Source organism: Cygnus atratus, chromosome 9, assembly GCF_013377495.2.
Source record: "Cygnus atratus isolate AKBS03 ecotype Queensland, Australia chromosome 9, CAtr_DNAZoo_HiC_assembly, whole genome shotgun sequence".
NCBI lineage: Eukaryota > Metazoa > Chordata > Aves > Anseriformes > Anatidae > Cygnus > Cygnus atratus.
Window position 1 is genome coordinate 11,431,979 of NC_066370.1, and position 20,610 is coordinate 11,452,588.

General features: G+C 44.5%; 2 protein-coding genes across 9 annotated transcripts in view; both read left to right on the forward strand.

The window, feature by feature from the left end:
- The first annotated feature begins 4,809 nt into the window (after positions 1-4,809).
- Positions 4,810-16,676, forward strand: RNF168 (ring finger protein 168). 7 transcript variants are annotated; one of them, XM_035544575.2, is made up of 9 exons: positions 4,810-4,919; positions 6,263-6,526; positions 6,836-6,954; positions 7,532-7,875; positions 9,067-9,143; positions 11,598-11,774; positions 12,460-12,584; positions 12,879-12,966; positions 13,835-16,676. In XM_035544575.2, the coding sequence occupies exons 4-9, from the start codon at positions 7,575-7,577 to the stop codon at positions 14,897-14,899; spliced, it is 1,833 nt and encodes a 610-aa protein (XP_035400468.1). In that variant the 5' UTR covers positions 4,810-4,919; positions 6,263-6,526; positions 6,836-6,954; positions 7,532-7,574; the 3' UTR covers positions 14,900-16,676. The 7 variants fall into 7 exon arrangements, with proteins under 7 accessions (XP_035400468.1, XP_050568460.1, XP_035400466.1 ...); XM_050712503.1 differs by lacking the exon at positions 4,810-4,919 and adding an exon at positions 5,707-5,724; XM_035544573.2 differs by lacking the exon at positions 4,810-4,919 and adding an exon at positions 5,762-5,857.
- A 3,425-nt stretch (positions 16,677-20,101) lies between these two features.
- UBXN7 (UBX domain protein 7) overlaps positions 20,102-20,610 on the forward strand; it is a 30,967-nt gene continuing 30,458 nt past the window's right edge. Inside the window, exon 1 of one of the 2 annotated variants that reach the window (XM_050712561.1) lies at positions 20,102-20,256. In XM_050712561.1, the coding sequence (XP_050568518.1) occupies positions 20,127-20,256 (130 nt within the window). In that variant the 5' untranslated portion in view covers positions 20,102-20,126. The remainder of the gene's footprint in view (positions 20,257-20,610) is intronic. The other variant, XM_035544743.2, reaches the window with a different exon arrangement.

The following is a 20,610-nucleotide window of genomic DNA, read 5'->3' on the forward strand; positions in this document are numbered from 1 at the left end:
CTGCAGCTCTTGGTGTGTGTAATTCATGCTAGATTTCCCATGAACAGAAAATAATTAAAAGAGAGAAAAAAGAAAAAAAAACACTTTTTTTCCTCATGCTCTCTCCTGAACTTTTCACAGGCAAAGACTGAATACCTTCCACTGGCTGCAGTCCTGCTTAACTGATGTGGGTTTTTTCCGCTGTCTTGTTTCATTGGCTGTCGTGCTACCAGAAGCATGTTATTTGCCTTCTTTTATATGGGAAAAAAAAAATGCAATTTTTTTTTTGCATTGCTAGCTCGTGAAAATCAGTTGCCAGTAGTGTTAGGCTGTCCATCCTTTATGGGTGAGATTCCAGTGATGTGGGTTTTGCTACTCTTCATCCTCAGAAGCAGCTCCCAGCAGCCAAATAAAAAATCATTCTCAACCAAGTTCAGTTTTACCATCAAAACAAAAAATCACAACCCAACAGCAATCTGCTTGTACAGCCTTTCACAGCATGAGACTTTGGCCCAAGACGGGAGCTGCTGGGCAGTATAGCTAAATACAGCCTAAACAGCAAACAAGCAGGCTAGTATAGATTACCCATTCTCATCGTCACCTTTAAATTCATTTTATGTCTGAAGACAGACAAGATCAGTGGGTCAGGGGAAGAGGTCCAGATGCGTAATTTGGTACGTAACGTGTTCGGGAGCATGTGTCCATGCATCTGTGAGCTATATTTGGATATACGGTCTATAAAAAGCCCCAGTGCAAACAACCTCCAGCAGGAGTCAGAGCTCCTGTCCATGTTGCCTGCGTCAGGAGAGGTTCAAGCCCGCTCCAGCTTTATTTCTTCTCTTGTTCTCCAGGAAGATGGCTAAAGACAGCATATCCCTGCGCGTGCTGAGCAAGACATTGAACAGGTCATCAAAGGGTTGTGCAAGTACTATGGAAGGGGGCAAGGGGCAGGGGGAGAGAAGACTATGGCTGTGGTGGTCTGTTAGCAAGGCGAACCTTTACTTCCTCTGGAAATTGTCACGGGTAGTAGATAGGATGCAAATATGTATATTGGGTGTATGGTAAGGGGGTAGTGCAATCTTCTGGTTTGCCTTAATTTGTTGGAGAGGGAAGGGGGACAGAGCCACAGGCTGCAGCATTTCACAAGCGCTGTCCTGGCCAGCTCCAAGCTGCTGGTGCCGGCTGTTTGCTGCAGGATTCTGTGCGAGCGCTCGTTCAGCGAAGGCTGGCACTGCGAGAAGTGTTGCCCAGGGGCCTGTCGGTAACGGGAAGTTCTGGTTTGCACTCCGCTGTGGTCCAGCTGTAAATGGGAGGGCTGGGATGAGCTGAATTTGAGAAAATGTTTCGGCATCTAGAGGATTCAAAGATAGGAAGTAGGAGGTTGGAGGCAAGAACAGACCCTTCTTGTATGTTCTGAGAAAGAAAATCACTGTAACTAAGGAACTGGGACATAGGTGATGCTGAGTCACCTTCCATTTCCAAAGCCTGTACTCCAAGAGGCTTGCAAAAAAGCTTGATCGACAGGTTCATTGGCTTCATGTAAAGCAATCCTGGCTCATGCTGCCCCTGCTGGCACCCGTCCCCACGTTCCACTGCAGTGCGGCAGCACCATTACTACTAGATGGTGGCTGAGCAGCCAGGCGGGCAGCAACAGTGGGGTCGAATGCAAGCGACAGACACTGCTCTCCAGGAAGAAGGAAAGAGTTGAAAAAGGGTCTGAAACTCTCCACAGCTAGGAGACAGGCAAGCTGGTGTCCCCTTTCAGTGCATTGTCACGTACATGTTTCCTTGTACTGTCTTTCCTGTCTGTGCTGTGCAAATGGGATCAAGCAAGAAATTTCTGCCGACTTAGGTGTCACACATACCACTCTGGTTTACATGTAGTAAGAATTATTACTGTCCTTTGAGAGTATCACTGCTGATGGAATGTAGTACTTCTGTTTATGAAATTAATGTTTCAGATACTGATACTTGCTTTTATATTCAAATTATGAAAATACTCCAGTCAAAGATCAGCTCGCCACTGTAACAGCAGTACTGGGTCCAGTGCAGAGATGGCCAGAACCAGCACAGGGCAGCCCCCACCTCTTCTCACAGAGGCCACCCCCGCGTCCACCCCAGCCCAAACCCTTCCACCTACATGCAAAGCTTATAGACTAACACTGGCTGACAGACCTGGTAAAAAACTGCTCCCCTGCTCAAGATACTTACATTATTTACCAACAGTTTTTATGAGGCTGATTCACACAGCAGTAACTGCAAAAAAAAAAAAAAATATAAGCTTAGTCTAGAGACCTCACCAGAAAGAAACAAACATGGGAACAACTCCTGAAAGACAAAGTGAAAATAGTTGGGTGGGAAACTGAAGGAAGATGAGTGCTGCGAGTTGGTATCATGAAATGAGTGTTGAGGAAGAGCTGTGAAGTGTGGGGCTCTGTGTTGGCCTGGAAAATAAAAAGCTATGCAGCAGCTCTAAAGTAAGGAAAGATGTCATTCTTTGGAAGCGCCTGAGCAGTGGAAATAAGCGTAAGCATGGAACCACACTTCCAGGAAAGTGGGAGTATGAGAGTTTTTACTGCAAATCTTCTAGTTCTATATGCTAACAGAAGAAAAACTTGAAAAGCTTTCTGGTAGAGAGTTGAGATGTGGTTTGTTCCTACAGTAGACAGACATTAGAGGTTACCAACTCGATGGTAACTTCACGTGAAATGAAAAAGTGGTTAGTGGTTATTATTAAAAGGAAAGCGGGAGGTTTAATCAATTCTTCCTCAACTTTCATTCAGACCCTTGATCAAAAGACAGAAGCACTGATTCTATTAGAATCTACAAAAAAAGAAAAAGTAGAAGGTTAGTTACAGAGATCAGTCTCACTATTTTGTAACCAAACAGACATTTTTAGAACTAAAATTAGCACATGCTGAAATGTTTACTACAGTTGTTTACAAGTACACAACAGTAGTTCACAGACAGGCAATAAATCCCACACCCCATATCAAAATAGTGCCAGAAAAACAAAAGAGGTCAGATGTTAAAGCACCAACCTAAAGGCTGCTGAAAAACTACTACAGCACTGAAGGTATTGTTAATGCTTGGATCTTTGATAGCTTCTACTATTATTTGTATAGAAGAATGCTTGCAAGAATGAAAGCTTATTTACCCTGATAAAGTGGCATTTACGGAGCAATTCACAGGTAAATGGCTCCCCCAGGAAGCTCTCATCATCCCCCAGGAGAACCTTGGAGAAAAGACTCAGCTTCCTGACAACTACTCTCTGAAAGCATGCTATCCTTGTGTTATTCCTACAGCTCATGCTACCAGAGCTTCTGTGCACACTGCATTATCCTCTTACACCGCTGTTTATTTGCATAGCTCAAGATACGAAGTGGGTCTTGAACTTACCCACAGCAGCTACGGGCCAACGTCACCCCATCTCAGACACTTGCTCTACAGTGCCTGTGTAGACAGACTCCATCCCTTTAAGATACACAGTCGTAGGAACTTGCTGCTTTTCTACATCACACAAGTTCAGTTTTCCAATGTGAGTTCTATTTTAGTCCTAAAATTTATTTGGCAAGCATGCACACAAAAATACTTTGAACAGGTAAACCCCCTCCCCAAGTTAATCAAGTAATGATACACAACAGCATGTACGATAATTTGTTGACATCCAACACCCAATATGAACAACAGCCAAAAATCTCTAATGTGACACGAGAAAGGAGACTGAGAAATAAAATACCCGTTGAAGCAAGAGAAGCCCTACAAATGTAGGGTCAGGATGAAAGCAACTTTTACAAGACACTAAAGGAAGTCTTAGCCTCAGGAAACAACGGAAAACCATTAGAGATGGACCCTTACAAGCTGCCAGACAGATAATGAATTAAGGCCAGGGATACTTAGGAAAATATTCTACTGCTGATGCCTTTTTATTTTCCTCCGTCATTCAGGACAACTGCAGATGCTACCCAAAACAGGAAAAGGGAAGTCAGGTAGATGGAGGAGCTATTGCTGGTAAAGCAACAGCTTAACACTCATGCAAGTGACTATGTTCTTGGCCCCTTTCTTAAGAAAGGACATATATAAATATATATATATTTATATATATAAATATATATGCATGTATTTTTTAATTAAGGAAAACCATAGCAGATACAAAATTATGAAAAAAGTGAAGAAATATCAACTACAAGACACAGCAGTTTTCTGATTGCTGTTTCTCTAAGGTCTCTTTGTCACGCAGTTGTTCTGCAGAAGAACAGACATATAAAAGGGAAAACCAGAGGAGGAAAAGCTAACAGAGAACAGTAATATAATGTGGGTGGCTTGGTTTATTATTGGTGTCATTTTTAATCTGGGGAAGAATGAGAAGTTCTGTTCAATGTCAATTGAAAAGGCTTCAGAAGATCATCGCAGTACAAGTAAAAGTACAAATCACCTCACAATATATTAGAGGGGAAAAAAAAAAAAAAACAACCTTGCACCACTAATGTTAATGCAAACGGTTGACACCTGCAACTCAAATACACACATCTAAATACAGATCTTTCCTGTGGCTGTATCTGTGTTTACAAGTTATAAGACTTCTGCTCCAGGGGAGGGTCAAAAAGACCAAGACGGTGTAAGAAAACTAATAACTCTAGTGGGGTATGCATCTGTAAAACCAGTAAATGTGCTCATGCAGCTTGGAGGAACCTCAAATTTGATCTGGATCTGTTCACAGTGGAATGAGTCACCACTTCGATGACAGAAAGCACTGTACAGTGATACCCAAGTTCTAAAAAAATGCATTTTCCATCCCTCAGAGTAGAAACTAAGCTGCAATCCTTGGAGACTCAGTTCAAAGATCTGGACTCAAGCTTGCAGAAACTGGCACAGAAGTTTACGCTCCTGGAGAAGGAGATGAGCCGGGACACGACGCAGATATCAACGCTAGAGGAAAGGTGAGTGCAGGTGAAGGATCGCTCGGTCCTGTCCTGGTTCCTACACGTGCAGATGACGCTGGGGAGACCAGTGCAGTTATGTGCACTTTAACATGAGTTTATACAATCTGGACATAGTCTGGTTTACCATGTACGATAGAAACAGACAATATGAGGAAAGACTAAGGTTCCTTTGGTTCAAGTAGTAGACAGTTGCTTCTTCAAACTAAATATTTATACGGTTTAAAGAGAGTCATACCACTTCCAAGAGTGCAGAAAGACTTTTTAAGCAAGTGTCTCCACCGTAAGTAGGAAAAAAGAGCATTAATGCTACGATTCCCTTCTCCTGTTAAGTAAGGCCAGGACGTTCATACTCCTAGCACCCGTGGTTAGGCTTCAGTAGTATGTTTGTTTGGTTTTCCTGTCCTCTGAGTGGGAATGCTGAAATCAGGTTCTGCGACAGGCTCTGGAAACACTCAGGCCTAGGTGCCTTTTAGCCAGAACGGCAGGTAACTGTTCCTCACTTAAACATTTGTTTAGAGAACTAAATTATAGAATAACATGCGTGTACAACCGGGAGCTGAATTCCAGAGTTCAGAATAATTCTGTGGGCTCTGACTCTTGATTTTTGAAATAGCGGCCTACGTTTTTACAGAGAGGGCCGTACCTAACCAAAATACGAAAACCTGGCGCTGCGGGCAGGGCAGGAGCACCGCCCCTCGGTGCGGGAGCAGCAGCCGTACCGCGGGGCAGGGCGCAGGGGGCCGTCCCCGGCCCGCCGCAGCCCCGCCCGCCGCCTCAGCGCGGCGAGGGCCGAGCCGGGGCTGTGAGTGGCGGCAGGCCCAGCCCGCCGGGGGCCTGCCCAGCGCCGCCGGGGAGGAGCGGGAGCGGGAGCCCGCCGCCAGCGGCCGGGGCCCTGCGGCCGTGAGGGGAGCGCGGCGGGGCGGAGGGGAGGGGAGGTGAGGGCCGGGGCGGGCCGGGCCGTTTGGCGGGTGGCGGCGGCTCGGCCTGGCTCGGGCAGCGGGCCTGAAGGGAGCGCGGCCGCGGCTCCGCGGGCTTTCTCGCCGGGATTCGCCCCTCGGCCCGGCCTCCCCAGCGCCAGGCCTCGGGCCCCTTCCCTTCCTTCCCCTTCCTTCCCCGCCCCGCTGCGGGGTCGCTCCGCGGCCTCCCCGCCTTCGGCCGCCCGCAGGCGTCGCGCTGCCCTTCCCCGCCGCCCTCTGCACCGCGGCCTGCTCCCCTTAAGCGCCCGGTCAGCGAGAGGCCCGCCTGTGTGCTGTTCCCTGCTGCTCCTCGCAGCGCCTGTCCCCTGCGTTTGTTCTTGTTGTTGGTTGTTTGTGTGTTTTAATGAGGTATTAATGTGCTAGTGCCGCGCTGACCGCTCCGTTTGGGGATTCGGAACCTGCTTAGAGCCTGCATTCATCAGCCCAGCAGAGGCCCGAGCTGCCCGCTTCGCTTCCTCCGTCTCCGAGGTGGAGCTGCATCACCCGTCTGTGAGACCCCTGCGTCGTGCAGCCACCTGCACGCTGTCATTTCCCGCCTCTCGTTCTTGAAGATCCACGTTTAGCCTACTTCGCAGGCGCTAATTTTTCTGTGCACGTAACCATTAAAATTGCTTGGTCCAGAAAGAGGTATATATGGACTTTTTAGGTGGTTTGTTACAAAGACTTGTACAATTGGGTGTTCAGTGAAGGAAGAACAGAACCACTAAAACCCGCCTTAATATAGATCTGTCTCGTTGTCAAGTTCCTGTGTGGATTATTTAAGATTGAACTGAAATTACAGCCTTTCTGTCAGAAAGTTCTCCTGTCTTTCTGTTGTTGGCTGTTTTTTGTGGAGCTTGAAAGAACTTTCTTAAATCTCTGTAACTTGAAAAGTAGTATTTTTGTCGACTTTTCCTGTTTGGGGGTAGTCTTTTATTTTTATTTTCTGTTCCGCAGCATTTGTGGGCCAAGTGAAAAGTCCTTTGAGGAGGGTTGGTAGCAGAAAGGTTGGATGATCCCCACCATTTTAAGTCATACAAGTCATCGTGGAAGATGCTGAAGTGTTGAATGCATTGGTTAGTTCTCTGATTATGTTTGTGAGTCTGAAAAGTGTTTTGACTTTCAAGTTCCAGCTTAAGCAAATGAATGAATGAGGAAGAACTTTCTCTCCAAGGAAAAACCTCCTCTGATGCTCAGGGAGAATGTTGTATTTCACCTTTAGAAAATACCAGAATTAAATCTGTACTAGAAGCAGCTTTTGAAGGATGTGCATATACCAAAAAATGGTCTGTTTTGAGGGTTGATTCAGTGACTGCAATATCATCTGCTAAATGTGAGCATAGCGTATAACTATTAGAGAATAAATGTTGGAAGAATTTTTACTCTTTCTCCTTTCTTCTTACTACCTTCTTGCTATCCTCTGAAGTACCTGCTACAGTACACTGGAAGCTACTGTAGGAAGCCCTGCTATAGTGACTTCTGGTAAGACCTGTGTCTTCCTTTGTAAGTCAAGAATTTCTGTGATTGCGAGCAAAAGTAATGAATTAATCAGACTTCTTGAATACGCTAAGGTTTTCATAAGGTACTTATGGAACAGTGTTCTCTATTACATTCATTAGGACAAGTAAAACACAAGTTTCTTTCTGCTTTCAGGTACTGATGTTATATTAGTCCCGTTCCTGAGCTTCGAGTCAATATGTCGAAGAAATCGGAGGCTCCTCTTGCCTTAGCTGACTGCCTGTGTCAAATTTGCATGGAGATCTTTGTGGAGCCTGTGACACTACCATGCAACCACACCCTCTGTAATTCTTGTTTCCAGCTGACAGTTGAAAATGCCAGTCTTTGTTGCCCTTTTTGTCGGCGTCGAGTCTCTTCTTGGGCACGATATAATGCCCGCAGAAACACTCTTATCAACTGGGAGTTCTGGGAAAAGATTCAGAAGAATTATCCAAAGGAATGCGAGCGTAGAATTAACGGACAGGATTTGGAAGAGGAAAGTAAGTAAAATGTGACTTGTCCTGGGTTGTCTTTGCTTTTACCGAAGTAATTAGTGGACTTGGGCTGTTGTGACAGAAGAAACTGTCCGTAGACATGCTGTGTTATTGCTAGAAGGTGTGGTATCAGAGCTGTTCCATGAAAAGGACTTGCAAGGCAGAGAAGATGTATTGTCTCACCATTTAAGTAGATAGTTGCTCGTGCTGTTTGCACAAAGTGTTGTTGTATGGTTCCCTGTCCTTACAAAAACAGCTTTTTGTTACTGACTCAACTTCAGCTGTAAAATCTGTAAGTGTTTGTGTTCATCACTGTCAGGTAAGTGAAGTAGTTATTTTTTTTTCAACTTGCAGATGTTCTTAATAAGTTTGATTAGACATTCCCGAGCTTCAGTCTATTCAGGAGTCATAGAGCCTAAAATTGTGATGTCGGACAAAAGGAAGCAAAATCTCACTAATTCCTAGAAGAAGGGTTTGGGGGTTTATTATGTTGTAAGGTCTCTTAAAATTTGATCTCGTCTGACAGTTAATATCTGGGGGAGGCTAATCTGGGAGAGGCAACACTTTTTTTCCTGCACCTCTCCTTATCCTTGCCAGCGTGGTCAGTAACAGCACTGACCTTGAGTGTTTAACTCACATCAGAGAATGATGGATGTAGTAACCTTAGAATTTCTCAGGAAAAGAACAAAACACATGAGCAGATTGTTCTTAGTATATTTTAGGTCTGTTATGTTAAATTGACGTAGAATGAATATTTTGAAGGGCTGATTTGACCTCTCAGGAGGTTGTAGTATTCTAGCTGGGTGCATAAAACATAACATTCTTAGCAGAAAACAAAGTACATGTATATTTCAGTGAATAGCGTTTTGACCTCCTTTGGTAGGATGGCTCTAAGACATGTTGTTTTACTTTTTCCACTTAGAGTGAAATAATTAATTGCAAAAAGCAAGACGTAAGTTATGATCAGCATATATATTTGCTCAGTATGCAGTGCTTGGAAAATACTGACTGTTCTTGCTGCTTTGTTATGCAGCAATAGCCTCATTACTATTACTGTCTTTATACCTTGTTCGTAAGGCTTGACTTAAGTCATTCCTGCGGCAGGGCATGGAAGTGTTTTTTGTTAAAAACTTGTTGTTGACTGTCATGGTCTTGCTTTGTTACTCACTCTCCCCATCCTCCCTTCTTCTGAATTAGTCTGTGTCCCTCATCCACAACACCAGCTGAGCAAACCTGGGGAACTGAGACAGGAATATGAAGCAGAGGTTAGCAAGGTAAGTCTAAAAAATATATATAAAAGCAGAAATGCTTTGTATCTGGTTATTTTAATTGCTCCCACAAACAGTTGAAATGTTATTTATCAGACAAAGAAGATACTTAAAAGGGGATTGTTGCTGCAGGAGCACACTGGTTATTTGCAAAGCGTGAATTAAATTTTTATCCTTTACTGAAGAGACTCTAAGAAGGCTACATAGTCACAAAGCTATATATAACAAGGCTTTGCAACCTCTGCATATAAGAAATCGTGAATAAGGGAGAGAACTTGATATCAGGGCTGAGCATGCAGAGATAAGAAACAAGCAGAAGCAACCCTCAAGGGCATTCCACATCTGGCTGCGATGCTGAACTGTGCTGCCACCGGTGTGTCACTCGGGCGGTGTACATACCACGTGGAAGGAAGAGAGGAAGGATGGAGTGCGTGCATTTTGGCAAGGTCAAACGGCTGTTGCCAGCAGTGGGAGGTGGCAGTCTGCAGTTCAGACACGCAGGTGGCACAAGCTGAAAGAGCAGCCATTGTTTGCTCAGCTATTTATGCTGGCTAACGGCTGCATCTTCTGGTGGCAGTTTCAGCTTTTGCCACCTTCAAGTATTAATCGAACTGACAATCTGCAGCCTTAGTGTCCATCACTCCAAGTCAAGGCTGAGGGGCAGATTATTTTTTATGTTCTTTTTTTGTTTCTTCTTATCTAAAGGCTCAGGGACTTGAAACTTTTATTTTGTTAATGTTCCTGTTCAAGCATGCTCTGCAGGAAGTACAGCTAGATAGCTGGAGTGATTTCATTTGAATTGAGCCTTCCTTTTTGCTTTAAATAAAAATCTACAAAAGGCTGTACTGGGTGAGGCCACAGCCTCTGCAGTTCTGTGTTTTTTCTCTAACAGTAGCTGCAAATGGTTGCCTAGGGAAGACTGCGGGAGTGGGATAAATATATGTGGTACTTGCAATCGAGCGCCTCGCCAGCCTCCTGCAGTAAAGAGGACAGGCTTCCTTGCGTTTGACATAAGCCAGCATTTCCCAAGTTTTCTTGTGCCAGTTAACTCTCCTGCCTACCTCGGCATCTCAGTTGAGCCAGCAGCATATGCTGGCTTGTCCCTTCAAGGAGGTGTGCTTCACAAGCTAGGAAATGCGTGGAGGTACAAGCACAGCAGAACACCCGGGCAGCTCTCCTCATGTTCCCCAAAACTGCACAGAGGAGTTCCTCCGGGATTAGTATCGCCCTTTCACTATCTGCGTCCCTACTCACGTGTACTGAAATGGCTTTTGCAGGTCCTGAGGTGTACATAAAGGATTTGGGACTAGCAGATATAAAAATTTGGAACTGTTTTGGCTTTGGTCTTGTACTTGCCTTCTTGATTTCACTCTCTGAGTAAAACAGACTGATTAAATGAGCTTCAGTAGTGAAAAGACAGCATTCTCTTTCTTAATTGTTCACTCCCTGTGTTATTTGTGTTCGTTTGAAAAAACTGGAAAATATTTTTAAGAGATCCTAACGTTTGTTTGTTCAAGCATCCTTCTTTATACAATTCAGACATAGTAATAAGAATGACAACTGGAAATAGTGTCAGAATATTCTTTTCCCTTAAAGCTACGTTGTTGGTTGTTACAAGAGCGGGGAGTACATGAAGAGAATCCCACAATCCTCTGCTTCTATGGTAATTATTGGGATAAGATTGATTGCCAGTGGTAGTATCAAATGGAGGTGGTGCCCAGAAGCAGTGAAATACGTAAGGGTGTCTGGTGCCATTCATAAGCTATAAATGCATAATTTAAACAAACTTAATATAGCTCATGTTGTATCACAGCTTGACGCTCTTCTCTGAAAAAAAATTCCAAATTTCATCACACAGTTCAAGAAAGTTGTATTCGTTCTTTAAGTACTCTGCTGTCCTGGTGGAGTTGCTGGTAGCTGATATACTGTGAGTGGGTGTCTGCTGTGAGAAAGGGAGGCAGACCTGGAATTCTTGGTCTGCTGCTTTGGGTTGTGGATGTTCCAGGAGAGAAGGGCACAGAAAAGATGCGTTGTCTTCCAGGCATCTGCACTCATGGTGGAATTAAGATGATATGAGCACGATGGGCAAACACTGTGGTCTAGCTGGCATTCAGCCTTAGAAAGAATCTTAGCCCATGTATTTGTAGAGGTTAGTCTTGTTACTAACATTTTAAAAAGGCGAGCAAATGAATTTAACCTTTCATGTTTGCAATATTAACAGTGTAATCTTATAGAAACCAAAAGGTAGGTCGCTGGTATCAACCTGAAGACTCTGCACACAGTATCTATTTGATTCTTACATTTTTGGAGAGTTCTGCAATTAAATACTGTCTGTGAAGTGTGCGGTGTCTTTGTGAGGAGTGGATCGTCCCCACTGAAGGAGCCTCAGTTGAGGTTTTGATGTAAAGTGTGGTCTGACAGTAGTAACCAGATGCCTAAAAAAAACCCAAACTTTTTCAGGTGGAGGCAGAAAGGCGAGCACATGAACAAGAGGAAAACAAGGCGAGTGAGGAATACATTCAAAGGCTGCTAGCAGAAGAAGAGGAGGAACGCAGACTGGCAGAAGAAAGACGGAAGGAGATGGAGAAACAGCTTAAACAAGATGAAGAATTGGCATGGGAGCTGAGCAACAGCCTGGTGAGTTAACACGAAGGGGACATTTACTGATGTTCATTTAATGAAAGCAACTTAGGCTTTTCAGAGCAAAAGTTAAACTTCGGAATAACTTACATTTATCTGAATTGTAGTTGGAAGCTGTTGTCAGCCATCAGTATGTTAGATCCTGGACTGACTGTTAACTCTTGAAGAACCAATGAGAGTGTGAAATACCCCAAGCGTTCCTAACTGTATAATAGGAGCCTGAAATGGGTGCAGGAAGTTCTTGCTGTGAAACGTTTTAAAACATTGTTTTTCTTCTGACTACTTCCTTTTCCCTGTGAATTAAAAAACACTATTTTGGACGAAATTGAGGTCTATATCCTCCTGTACTGGAAAAAGGAACATGATGACGTTTGAGAAAATTTAACTTGTTTTGTTTCTTGGAGGGGTGGGGGGAGCTTTTGTTTGTGGTTTTTGTTGGTTGCTTTTTTGCTATCTGCTAATAGTCCTAATGATGTAAGTTGAGAACCAAAACCTCTTGTCCCTTACTGCCAGATACAGGAAAGCATACAGAACATTCAATGTTTCTTATTCCATAATTACCTTTTACTCACAGTTCTGGAATTCCTTGGATAAAAGTAACTAATTTTTTAACAGAAGGACAATAGTAGTTCTGTTTCTGTTGTTTTGTTTTACATAATGCTATTTTTCCTTGCCATCAAAGAATGACAGTTCCAGAGAACGTGTGCTCAGCAGTCCTTCCCCAGGAGACAGCCTCTCATGTGCACCATTCACAGCTAATTTGTGCAAGATGAAGAGCAAACCAAGCAACTCTGGAGACATTCAGAAGTAAGAAAGCCAAGTTTCTGTTTTATGATTAGTGATCTGTTTCTTGATATAACGTCTTTCTGCTCCATGTGCTTTCTTGGAATCTTGCAGCCTGGCTTCCCATGATAATTTGGATAAATGTAAGCTACTGAATGTTAAAATATCTTATAGGATAATATGGAGGAGAAGGGAAGCCCTCACCCTTCTTTTGTTTTTCATTATCAGAATGAACCTGAGATGATGATTAATGCAAAGCACTGGCAATTCAAGGAGAAAAAAAAAAGTTTTAAAAAGTATACTTTCCTGTCCTTTAAGGTATCTGTCTCCAAAGCATCATCGTACATCGGGATCAACTTCGTTCTCCAGAACAACAGAAGGAGGCAGGAGTGACTCTGGCTCTGTGGTAACTAGAATCATTTCTTAAATCTCAGTGTTAGTAATTCCAGGGTATTCTCTGCCTTGCCTATAGTAATGCCCATCAGCACTGTGCAATTCAGCTTTCCCATTTTGAACTGCCTTCAGCATTCATGATTCCCAGAAGTGGAAAGGGAAGAAACCACGCTCGATAGTCAGCAGACGCACACCTACGGCTTATTTGATAGTTCCCCTGTGTATCTATGTAAAGACTCCAGTTAACTAAACTTAAGTACTGAGAAAACTTTGAAGTTCAAGTCTCCTTGTATCTTGTGTGCTATCTGTCTGCTCCAGGATACCTGAGTCTACTCAATTCACAGACTATCACTCGTCCACAGACAGTTTTAATTACCTTGAGTTTTTCCTCTAATTCTACAGCTTTTTTGATTATTTCAGTAATGCATACTCCTGGTTTCAGAAGGAGTAAATGCTGTTTACATGAAGATCTTCAATGAGCTCTGGGCTGCAAGTGACGGTGTATAAAACTAATGATCGCTCTGGAGCTCATTCGAGGAGGTTGCACTCTGATTTTCATTAATTCGTGTCTGTCTGTCTCTTTGTATCTCCTGCTAGACTGCTAAAGAAGATGAGCAGACTAATATCTCGAACAGTTGATTTGAGACATTGATAGCAGAAGAATGCTGCAGTTGTTTCCAGTCCTTTAGCCAGGCTGCAACAGATTGTTCTAAATACTTTCAGTATTATTTAACAATTCTGTTCTTTTTAAAGAAGAATCCAAGTTAATATCCTTGAGTAGTTATGAACAGTGCGGCTATGATAAATGAGATTTGCATTTTATTCATACCCGTTGACTTTTAATAAATTTATTTATTTAGGGGTGTCTCTCTTTCCTTCAGGAGACCAGTAACAATGAAGGCAGCAGTACTGTGTGGCAAGATGAGCAAGAGGAAATGCCAACGTTGTCTCCACAGCTGTCTGGTGTGACCAAGTCTTCCACTGCTCAGGATTCGTTTTTGGAGTCATGCATGAACTACTTAAGTGCCTCAACTTCAGAGGAGACCACCACTGTCAAGCAGAAAAAATCAGCTGGGCCAAATTGTCTGGCAGTTGAAGTTCCGGATACGCTTTGTGGAGTTGCAGAAGGGGAAGGGGCTAGAACAGTTCTTCCTAGAACTAAAGGAGAAGACGGAGTAGAGTTGGACAGTGACAGTTTAACACATGTAGAACGCATAAGCCTTGAAAACTGTGCTGAAACTAGTGCTTGTATTCAGTCAGCGTCAAATTCTATGATATCTAACAGCAAAAGTGTGATACGTGATCTCATGAAGGTGGCTGGAAACCCAGATGAAAAGATACCAGAGAGCTTGCAGAACACTATGGAGACTCCAAAAAGGAAATCTCCGGAACCACTGGCTGAAGCAGTGGTTGACTTGGGTGTGCTTGATAAGAGGAGAAGGACTTTCCCAGAAACTTCAGGGGACGAAGGGGAGCAGATAAATGACTTTGACTTGCAAATGCAGAAAGCCTTTGAGCAGGAGCTCTATGAAAGGCGTCTGCAAGAGGAGCAGGATAGGCTTCTGGCTCTGCAGCTGCAAAGACAGCTCAACAAGGAGGAAAGGTCACTCAATCGACAAAAAGGCTCTCCCGATGAGTACCTTCTTCGCACCAAAACACCTCAGTCTGCGAAAGACTCTTCTGCTAGAAAGGGAAGTTGTAAGAAGGCGAAGGACATGAAGCTACCAAAAAAACAGACTGAAACAAATCACCGCAAGGTTCGGAAAGGTTCATGCAATGAAAACTGGCAGTCTCCTACCAGAGTCCGAATGAAGTCACCAGGCCTCAAGGGCGGAAACGTTTTGAATTGTGTCGTTAATACCAGTGACTCAAATGATATTTGTTCCTTGCCTAAAAAAGAGCAAAAGACAATCCTTCAAATGTTTAAAAGCCCTGTTGCAGAGTAGAGCAACAGAACCACAGACACATGGTGGAAAGGATCAGAATTAAAACCATGGTAATGCTTTCCCCTGTGTTAGGCAAAGCTCCCTCTAAACAGTTGAAAAGGTGATGGTTTTGACGGGATCACTTTAGGCTACAAGAGCAACCAAAACTGTCTGCTTATTAAAACTTGCAGTGAATGTTTCTGAGAAGTTTTAATAGCTCTTGTCCCTAGACCTTAAAAATTTTAATTGGCCTCTTCTTGACTATGGCTTATTTTCTATGACTTGCATTTGCAAGTTTGTTTGTTTGTTATAATTTTGAGTGTAAATACTCTTTAGTGTTTAAAATCTAAAATAACTGTTGGTCTTATGTTAGAATAAGAATTCGGAGCCTTCTAAGAGAAGGATGCACATCTCCCAGATGTGAAATGAGAGGTGAGTCTGTATCTCCAGTAGTCTGCTGACCGAGATCGAGGCTTCACTCGGCACAGCCGCTGTTCTGTTAAACTGAAGCACGTTACTGGAATTTGGTCTGTTTGCTGAACTGCGCTGTTTGCCTGGCAGTTACCAAGGGTATAACCAGACAGCCAGTCTTGCAAACACGCTCCTTCCCTCCCCCTCAACCTGCCGCGTAGTAGCCCCTTTCTTAGTCAGAGGGGAAAAAACAGATCGTTCCCCCACAGCCAGAGGCAAGAATCTCTTAGAGATGCTGATAAGCTAACTGGTTGTGGGCTTGTATGTACTCTGTTCATTTCTACCTCTGTTAATTTTGTTTTCTTAGTGCTAGTATTTTGTATCTTTATTCTTATACAATACTGCCTACATTTACTGCTGTTTAACTTTCATATGCAAACTGTTGAGTCTGATTAAAAGCATATATATTCAAAAATTATTAGTCCAGGAGACAGTTACAAAACCAAAAACAAAAACCAAAAGGGGAAAAGCAAATGGAAACTGGAGTTGTCAGTAATGACTTAACAACCCTAAAGATTCATTTAACTTTCAACTGGAGTTCAGCTACCATGCCTGACTGTAACTGTTGTGGCTTGGGTTGTTGTTTTTTTTTTGAGGACTACCAAATACTGTTTTCCAGTTGGGTTTAAAAGTAACAGCGCTGAAAGGAATTACAACCCAGATGTGTGGGGAAGGTGACAGCTGTGGGAAGTTGAGGCCTCTGGAAAAGCTGACTAGCTGCTAGTCAGCAGAGGAAGTATTCCTGTTATATTGTTTTCTGTACTGCTGTTGTGAAGCCATCTCTTGGCCTTTCTTTCCATGTAATGATATATTTCTCAAGTATATGTTTTTGAATGAGAGAAAAACACCAACCTCTGCTGCTGAAATATGTGTGCTTATAACTGAAGGTAGGAAGTGTTTCAAATGTGTACTTTTTTTGGAACGTCATGGACTCATGAAGTCATGGAACCATCTATGAACTTTCAACTGGGCTCTGAGATGCTTGTAACAAATGTTTCAAAGCAGTAACTTCTGGTGTTTTTTAAGTTAACAAAAAAAATTTATTGAAAGCATAAACTGACCCAAAAATGTGATTTTTTTTTTTCTTTGCTTGCATGTCTCTAATAGTGGTGGGTTTCTCCTAAATAAACAGCCTCTTCAAAGATGCTTCTTGAGAAAGCTGCAGCAGGCAACCTGCTGCACATAATTCATTTTTTTCCAATGCTGCCTCCACCACTGTGCTGGAAGCCTTCAATGTAGATCTGTTTCTGTATCATTGTTACTTTTGTTCTGTTTGTTTGTGTCTTATCTAGGCTGTCAAATATATTCGTTCATTGATTACAGTGTTCTTGAAGGCAGAGGTATTGACTGTTTTGGGGCTAATGACACCTGGCTTTTCTAGTCATAAGCATGTAATAAGTAAACCCTATATTTTCAGACTAGCTGAAGAGAAAGTTTTGTTCTTAAGTCTCTGCTCAGCCCCATCTTACAGTCAATTTGTCAAGTCTGATGTTTGTTCTTAACTTGCTCAGAAGACAGTCCCTGCTCTGGCATGGAGCACCTCCTTCCAAGAGCACAGATCCTGCCGACTGCAGACCTTTCTCAAGTAAGGCTGAGCAAGGGCACCACATGCTCTTCTGATTTTATTTTTCAGGTTCTGGTGCTTAGGATTTTGGAGCTGGTTGGAACAGATTTTGAGTGGTAGGAGGCAATTCCTGGCCTCCTACAGGTGCTGGCACCTGCTACCAAAACCCTATAATTTATGCCTGGTACAGCTCTCTGCAGTTTGAGGTGCTTTGGTCCTGGTGGTACTTCTGTACCCCTCAAACAGTTTGAATGTTTGCCTTGTTGTTCTTAATCACTGCCTTCACCGTCTAGCACCGAAGGGTCTGAACCTGAAGTATTTTGAGCTGCAAGCCATTTGTATCTTAAGAATTAATCTTACATGTCTTACAACTTCTGGCCCTAGTTAATTACTGTGTTTTCCCCAGATCAACCATCATTATACCGCAGTACCGCAGTGCTGGTGTGGAAGATACTTTTACAGCCAAATGCTGATGTTTGATAGATTCTTAGTGAAAAAAAGAGAAAAGGAAGTATGTGTGATCGTACAGGTGAATATCTAGATAAAAACTCAAGAGCTCAAAGGAAGGGAGTTGGAAGTAAGATGCATATCCCCGATGGCCTTGTTCTTTATCAGGTTTCAACTTATTTAGTGGTCTCATTGTTTTGGGGCTAGTTCCATCCCTGTAACAAGAAGACACCAAATAATATATGCAAAGCCACAAGACGGGCATTCTGTTTAAAAAACAGCTTAATTGCGTGGCATCGTGCAGTCTAGCTGAGTACGTTCAAACAACCAACAACACAAGTCCCACTCAGCTGTGGCGCTTGGGGCTTTCTGTCATCCAGTTCAAGATGTTAAAGGGTGACAGAAAGCAAGGAGGACAGAGAGGGCAGGGGAGAAGGAAGGCTTTCCTCCAGCACACGTGCACCAGGGTGTAGCTCAGCACATCTAGCATATGGCGTTGCCAGTTAACGCCAGTTCCATTCCCTTTTCCTCCAAAGCTGTTCTGTGGATTCTTCCTCTTCCCTCTTAACGTAGCAGTTATGTGTCTCTTATATCTAAGGTTTATGACATGCACTAAACTAATCCCAGTTAGACGTTGAATAAGAATTGGGGGCTTTTTTGCATCCTACAGACTTACTTCCTTGCCATCAATAGCAAATCCTACAGCTATGATTCCACTGCAAATAAATATAAAAATCACAAAAAGAAGCCATTTCAAAGGCCTAAATTGTACAGATGTATATTCTAGGGTAGATGTACACTTGCTGGAGGAGTGGTGGTAAAGGATTTGGGGGTTTTGTGTATTTTTTCTTGCCTGATGGATTTTGTCCTCTCAATGTAACAATGACCTCTTACATAAGAGCCATTATTTTTGAAGCTTACTGGGTCAGTCTTTTAACTTTACATACCCCAAAGATGTAGATTTGTTTCTTAGTTCTGTAATTATACTTTCTCAGCTGCTTAGAATTCACTATAGCTTTGGCTTGGACTAGGTAAAATAGTAATAATAATAATCCTTGCTTTATAAATGCATGTCACATGCGTAGAACAGATTAAAGGCTGTTGCAGGATGGGGAAAATAAACAAGACTAAGAAGTCAATCATTAGCTAAACACCTAATTGAACTGCAAAACACATAAAAGTTATAACCTATACCAGAAGGCCAGTCCAACAGCCTTCTCAGATCCCCCAAATGATCATACTCACAGCATGCATGGCACAATAGGCCTTAGGAGGCTCCTCTTTAGCTTCTTCTATATTTTTCTTGTTAGAGGGTAGAATTCAGCCACTGCTGAGTGGATTTTGGTTGCACCAGCAACCTCTTTCTGTTGTTACAATCCAGGTACTTTGAAGCAGGGGAAATATCTTTGATTGGTTTGGGTTGGTTAATGATTCCTTTGCTTCTGAGTGTTAGTTACCCAAATACTGTGAGGTCATGCAATTTAATTTTTTAATTCTTTGTCTACGGTTGCCAAGCACAGACATAACTACAGGCAGAATTCATAAGCTAAGAGCACTGAATCACGAGCAGAAGCCATTCTTGTTGGTATGGTAATATTTCTCAATCTGTGGCAGCCTTGTTTCCACTGCTTGTGCAGCATCTACGGATTGGATTTAGATGGTTTCTTGTGAGGGTAACAGCTGGAATATTGCTACAGCACAGGAAACTGAAAGAGAAGACCAAGTGAGCAGCTGGAGTTGGTGTCTGATGGCTGCTTAATGGTGTTTGTAAAGCAGGAGTCCATACTTAGGTTGTCTGAGCTGGTACAACGGTTCACTGCTGCACAAAGGGGTGAGTGTACCTGCTGCCTTCAGCCACCTCTACTGGTGTATTTGTCGCCTTTGTGAACAAGTTCAGCTCACCCAACTGGCACAAAAAAAAAAGCAAGTACTAAACCCCTAAATACTTCGGCTGGCTTGGTTGCTTCCCTGAGAGCTCCTACAGGAGCCAGAGTTGGTGTGGGGTTGGGAAGTAAGAAGAGGAGTGAGAAAGGGATTTTTATGGCAATGAGTTTTATGGCAGTGAGTTTTTAAATCACCTTAGGCTTTTAAGGAAACCTCTGCTTGTGTTTGCATTCAGGGTGGCTGCTACCTATTAATAAGGTGCTCCTCCGCAAAATTCCAGCCTGCTGATGGCATTAGCAGCAAGTGAGACACGCTGTGCCGTGCTGGAAACCGGCTGAAAAGAGGGAAATGTATTTTCTACACATGCAGTTCCTGCAAGTAGCGCAAGGAAAGGCTGGGAGTGCCTGTTGTTGAGGCCCCTGCTTCCGAATTTGGAACAAAAGCATCTTAATAGAAAAAGCACGCCGTTGTGGATTTGAAGAGCAAATGCCTCTTATCAGAATTTCTAACTCCGGGCTGTGCGCCCACCGTCTTGGAGGACCAGGACGGAGCAGCGGGCTCTCCGGGTACGCCGAGTGCCCCAAACAAAGATAAAAACGCCTTCCCCGTTCCCACTGATGAACAGCACGGCCATCGAAACGGCAACCTTGGGTCCTGCAGCAGGCGAGCCACAACCACCCAGCTCCCCGAGCCCTGCGGTTAACGTTAAACCCCCCCCCCAAAACCCCTCCTTCCTTCCCCCCACCCCCAGCTCCTGTCAGGGATCCCGCTGTCAGTCAGAGGCGGCGCGAGCCGCGTTGCCACGGCAACTCCCGCCCCGCGCCCCCGCCCCGCCCCTCCCGCGGCGGCCCGGCAGAGGAAGGGCGCGGGCGGGCCCCGCGCATGCGCGGTGCGGGCGGGCCGGCGGCGTGCGTGTTGTTGTGCGGCGGCGGCGGCAAGATGGCGGCGCCCGGGGGCTCCGCGGCCTCCGCGGCGCTCCGGGGGCTGATCCAGCAGTTCACCGCCATCACGGGTGAGGCGCGGGGAGGGCCGGGCCCGGCACGAGCCGCCGCCGTCGCCGCCGTCGTTTCGTGCTTAACCGGGCGGATCCCCGCCCGGCTGGGAGGCCGGGCTCGGGGCGGCCGAGGGCAGCTCCCGCTGGGCCCCGCGGGGCGGAGCGGGGCCGGTTCCGGGGCTGTGGGGAGGGCCCCGCCGAGCCGGGGGCGGCGGGCGGCGGCCGGGCCTGTCAGCGGGGCTGCCCCCCCCCCCCTCCCTCCTTCCCTCGGGGTCCCCCTGGGTTTTGCTGCGCCGGGAGCCGGCGGTGGGCTCGCAGCTGGAGGGCAGAGGGGGACCGGGGTGAGCCCACGGCCGCCTTTTGGGGCAAAAA

Excerpts from the sequence above, each read along its gene's own strand:
- RNF168 (XM_035544575.2), top strand. The coding sequence starts at position 7,575 with ATGTCGAAGAAATCGGAGGCTCCTCTTGCCTTAGCTGACTGCCTGTGT. Across the intron at positions 9,144-11,597 it reads ATGAAGCAGAGGTTAGCAAG|GTGGAGGCAGAAAGGCGAGC; the intron begins GTAAGTCTAAAA and ends AAACTTTTTCAG. Across the intron at positions 11,775-12,459 it reads GGGAGCTGAGCAACAGCCTG|AATGACAGTTCCAGAGAACG; the intron begins GTGAGTTAACAC and ends TTGCCATCAAAG.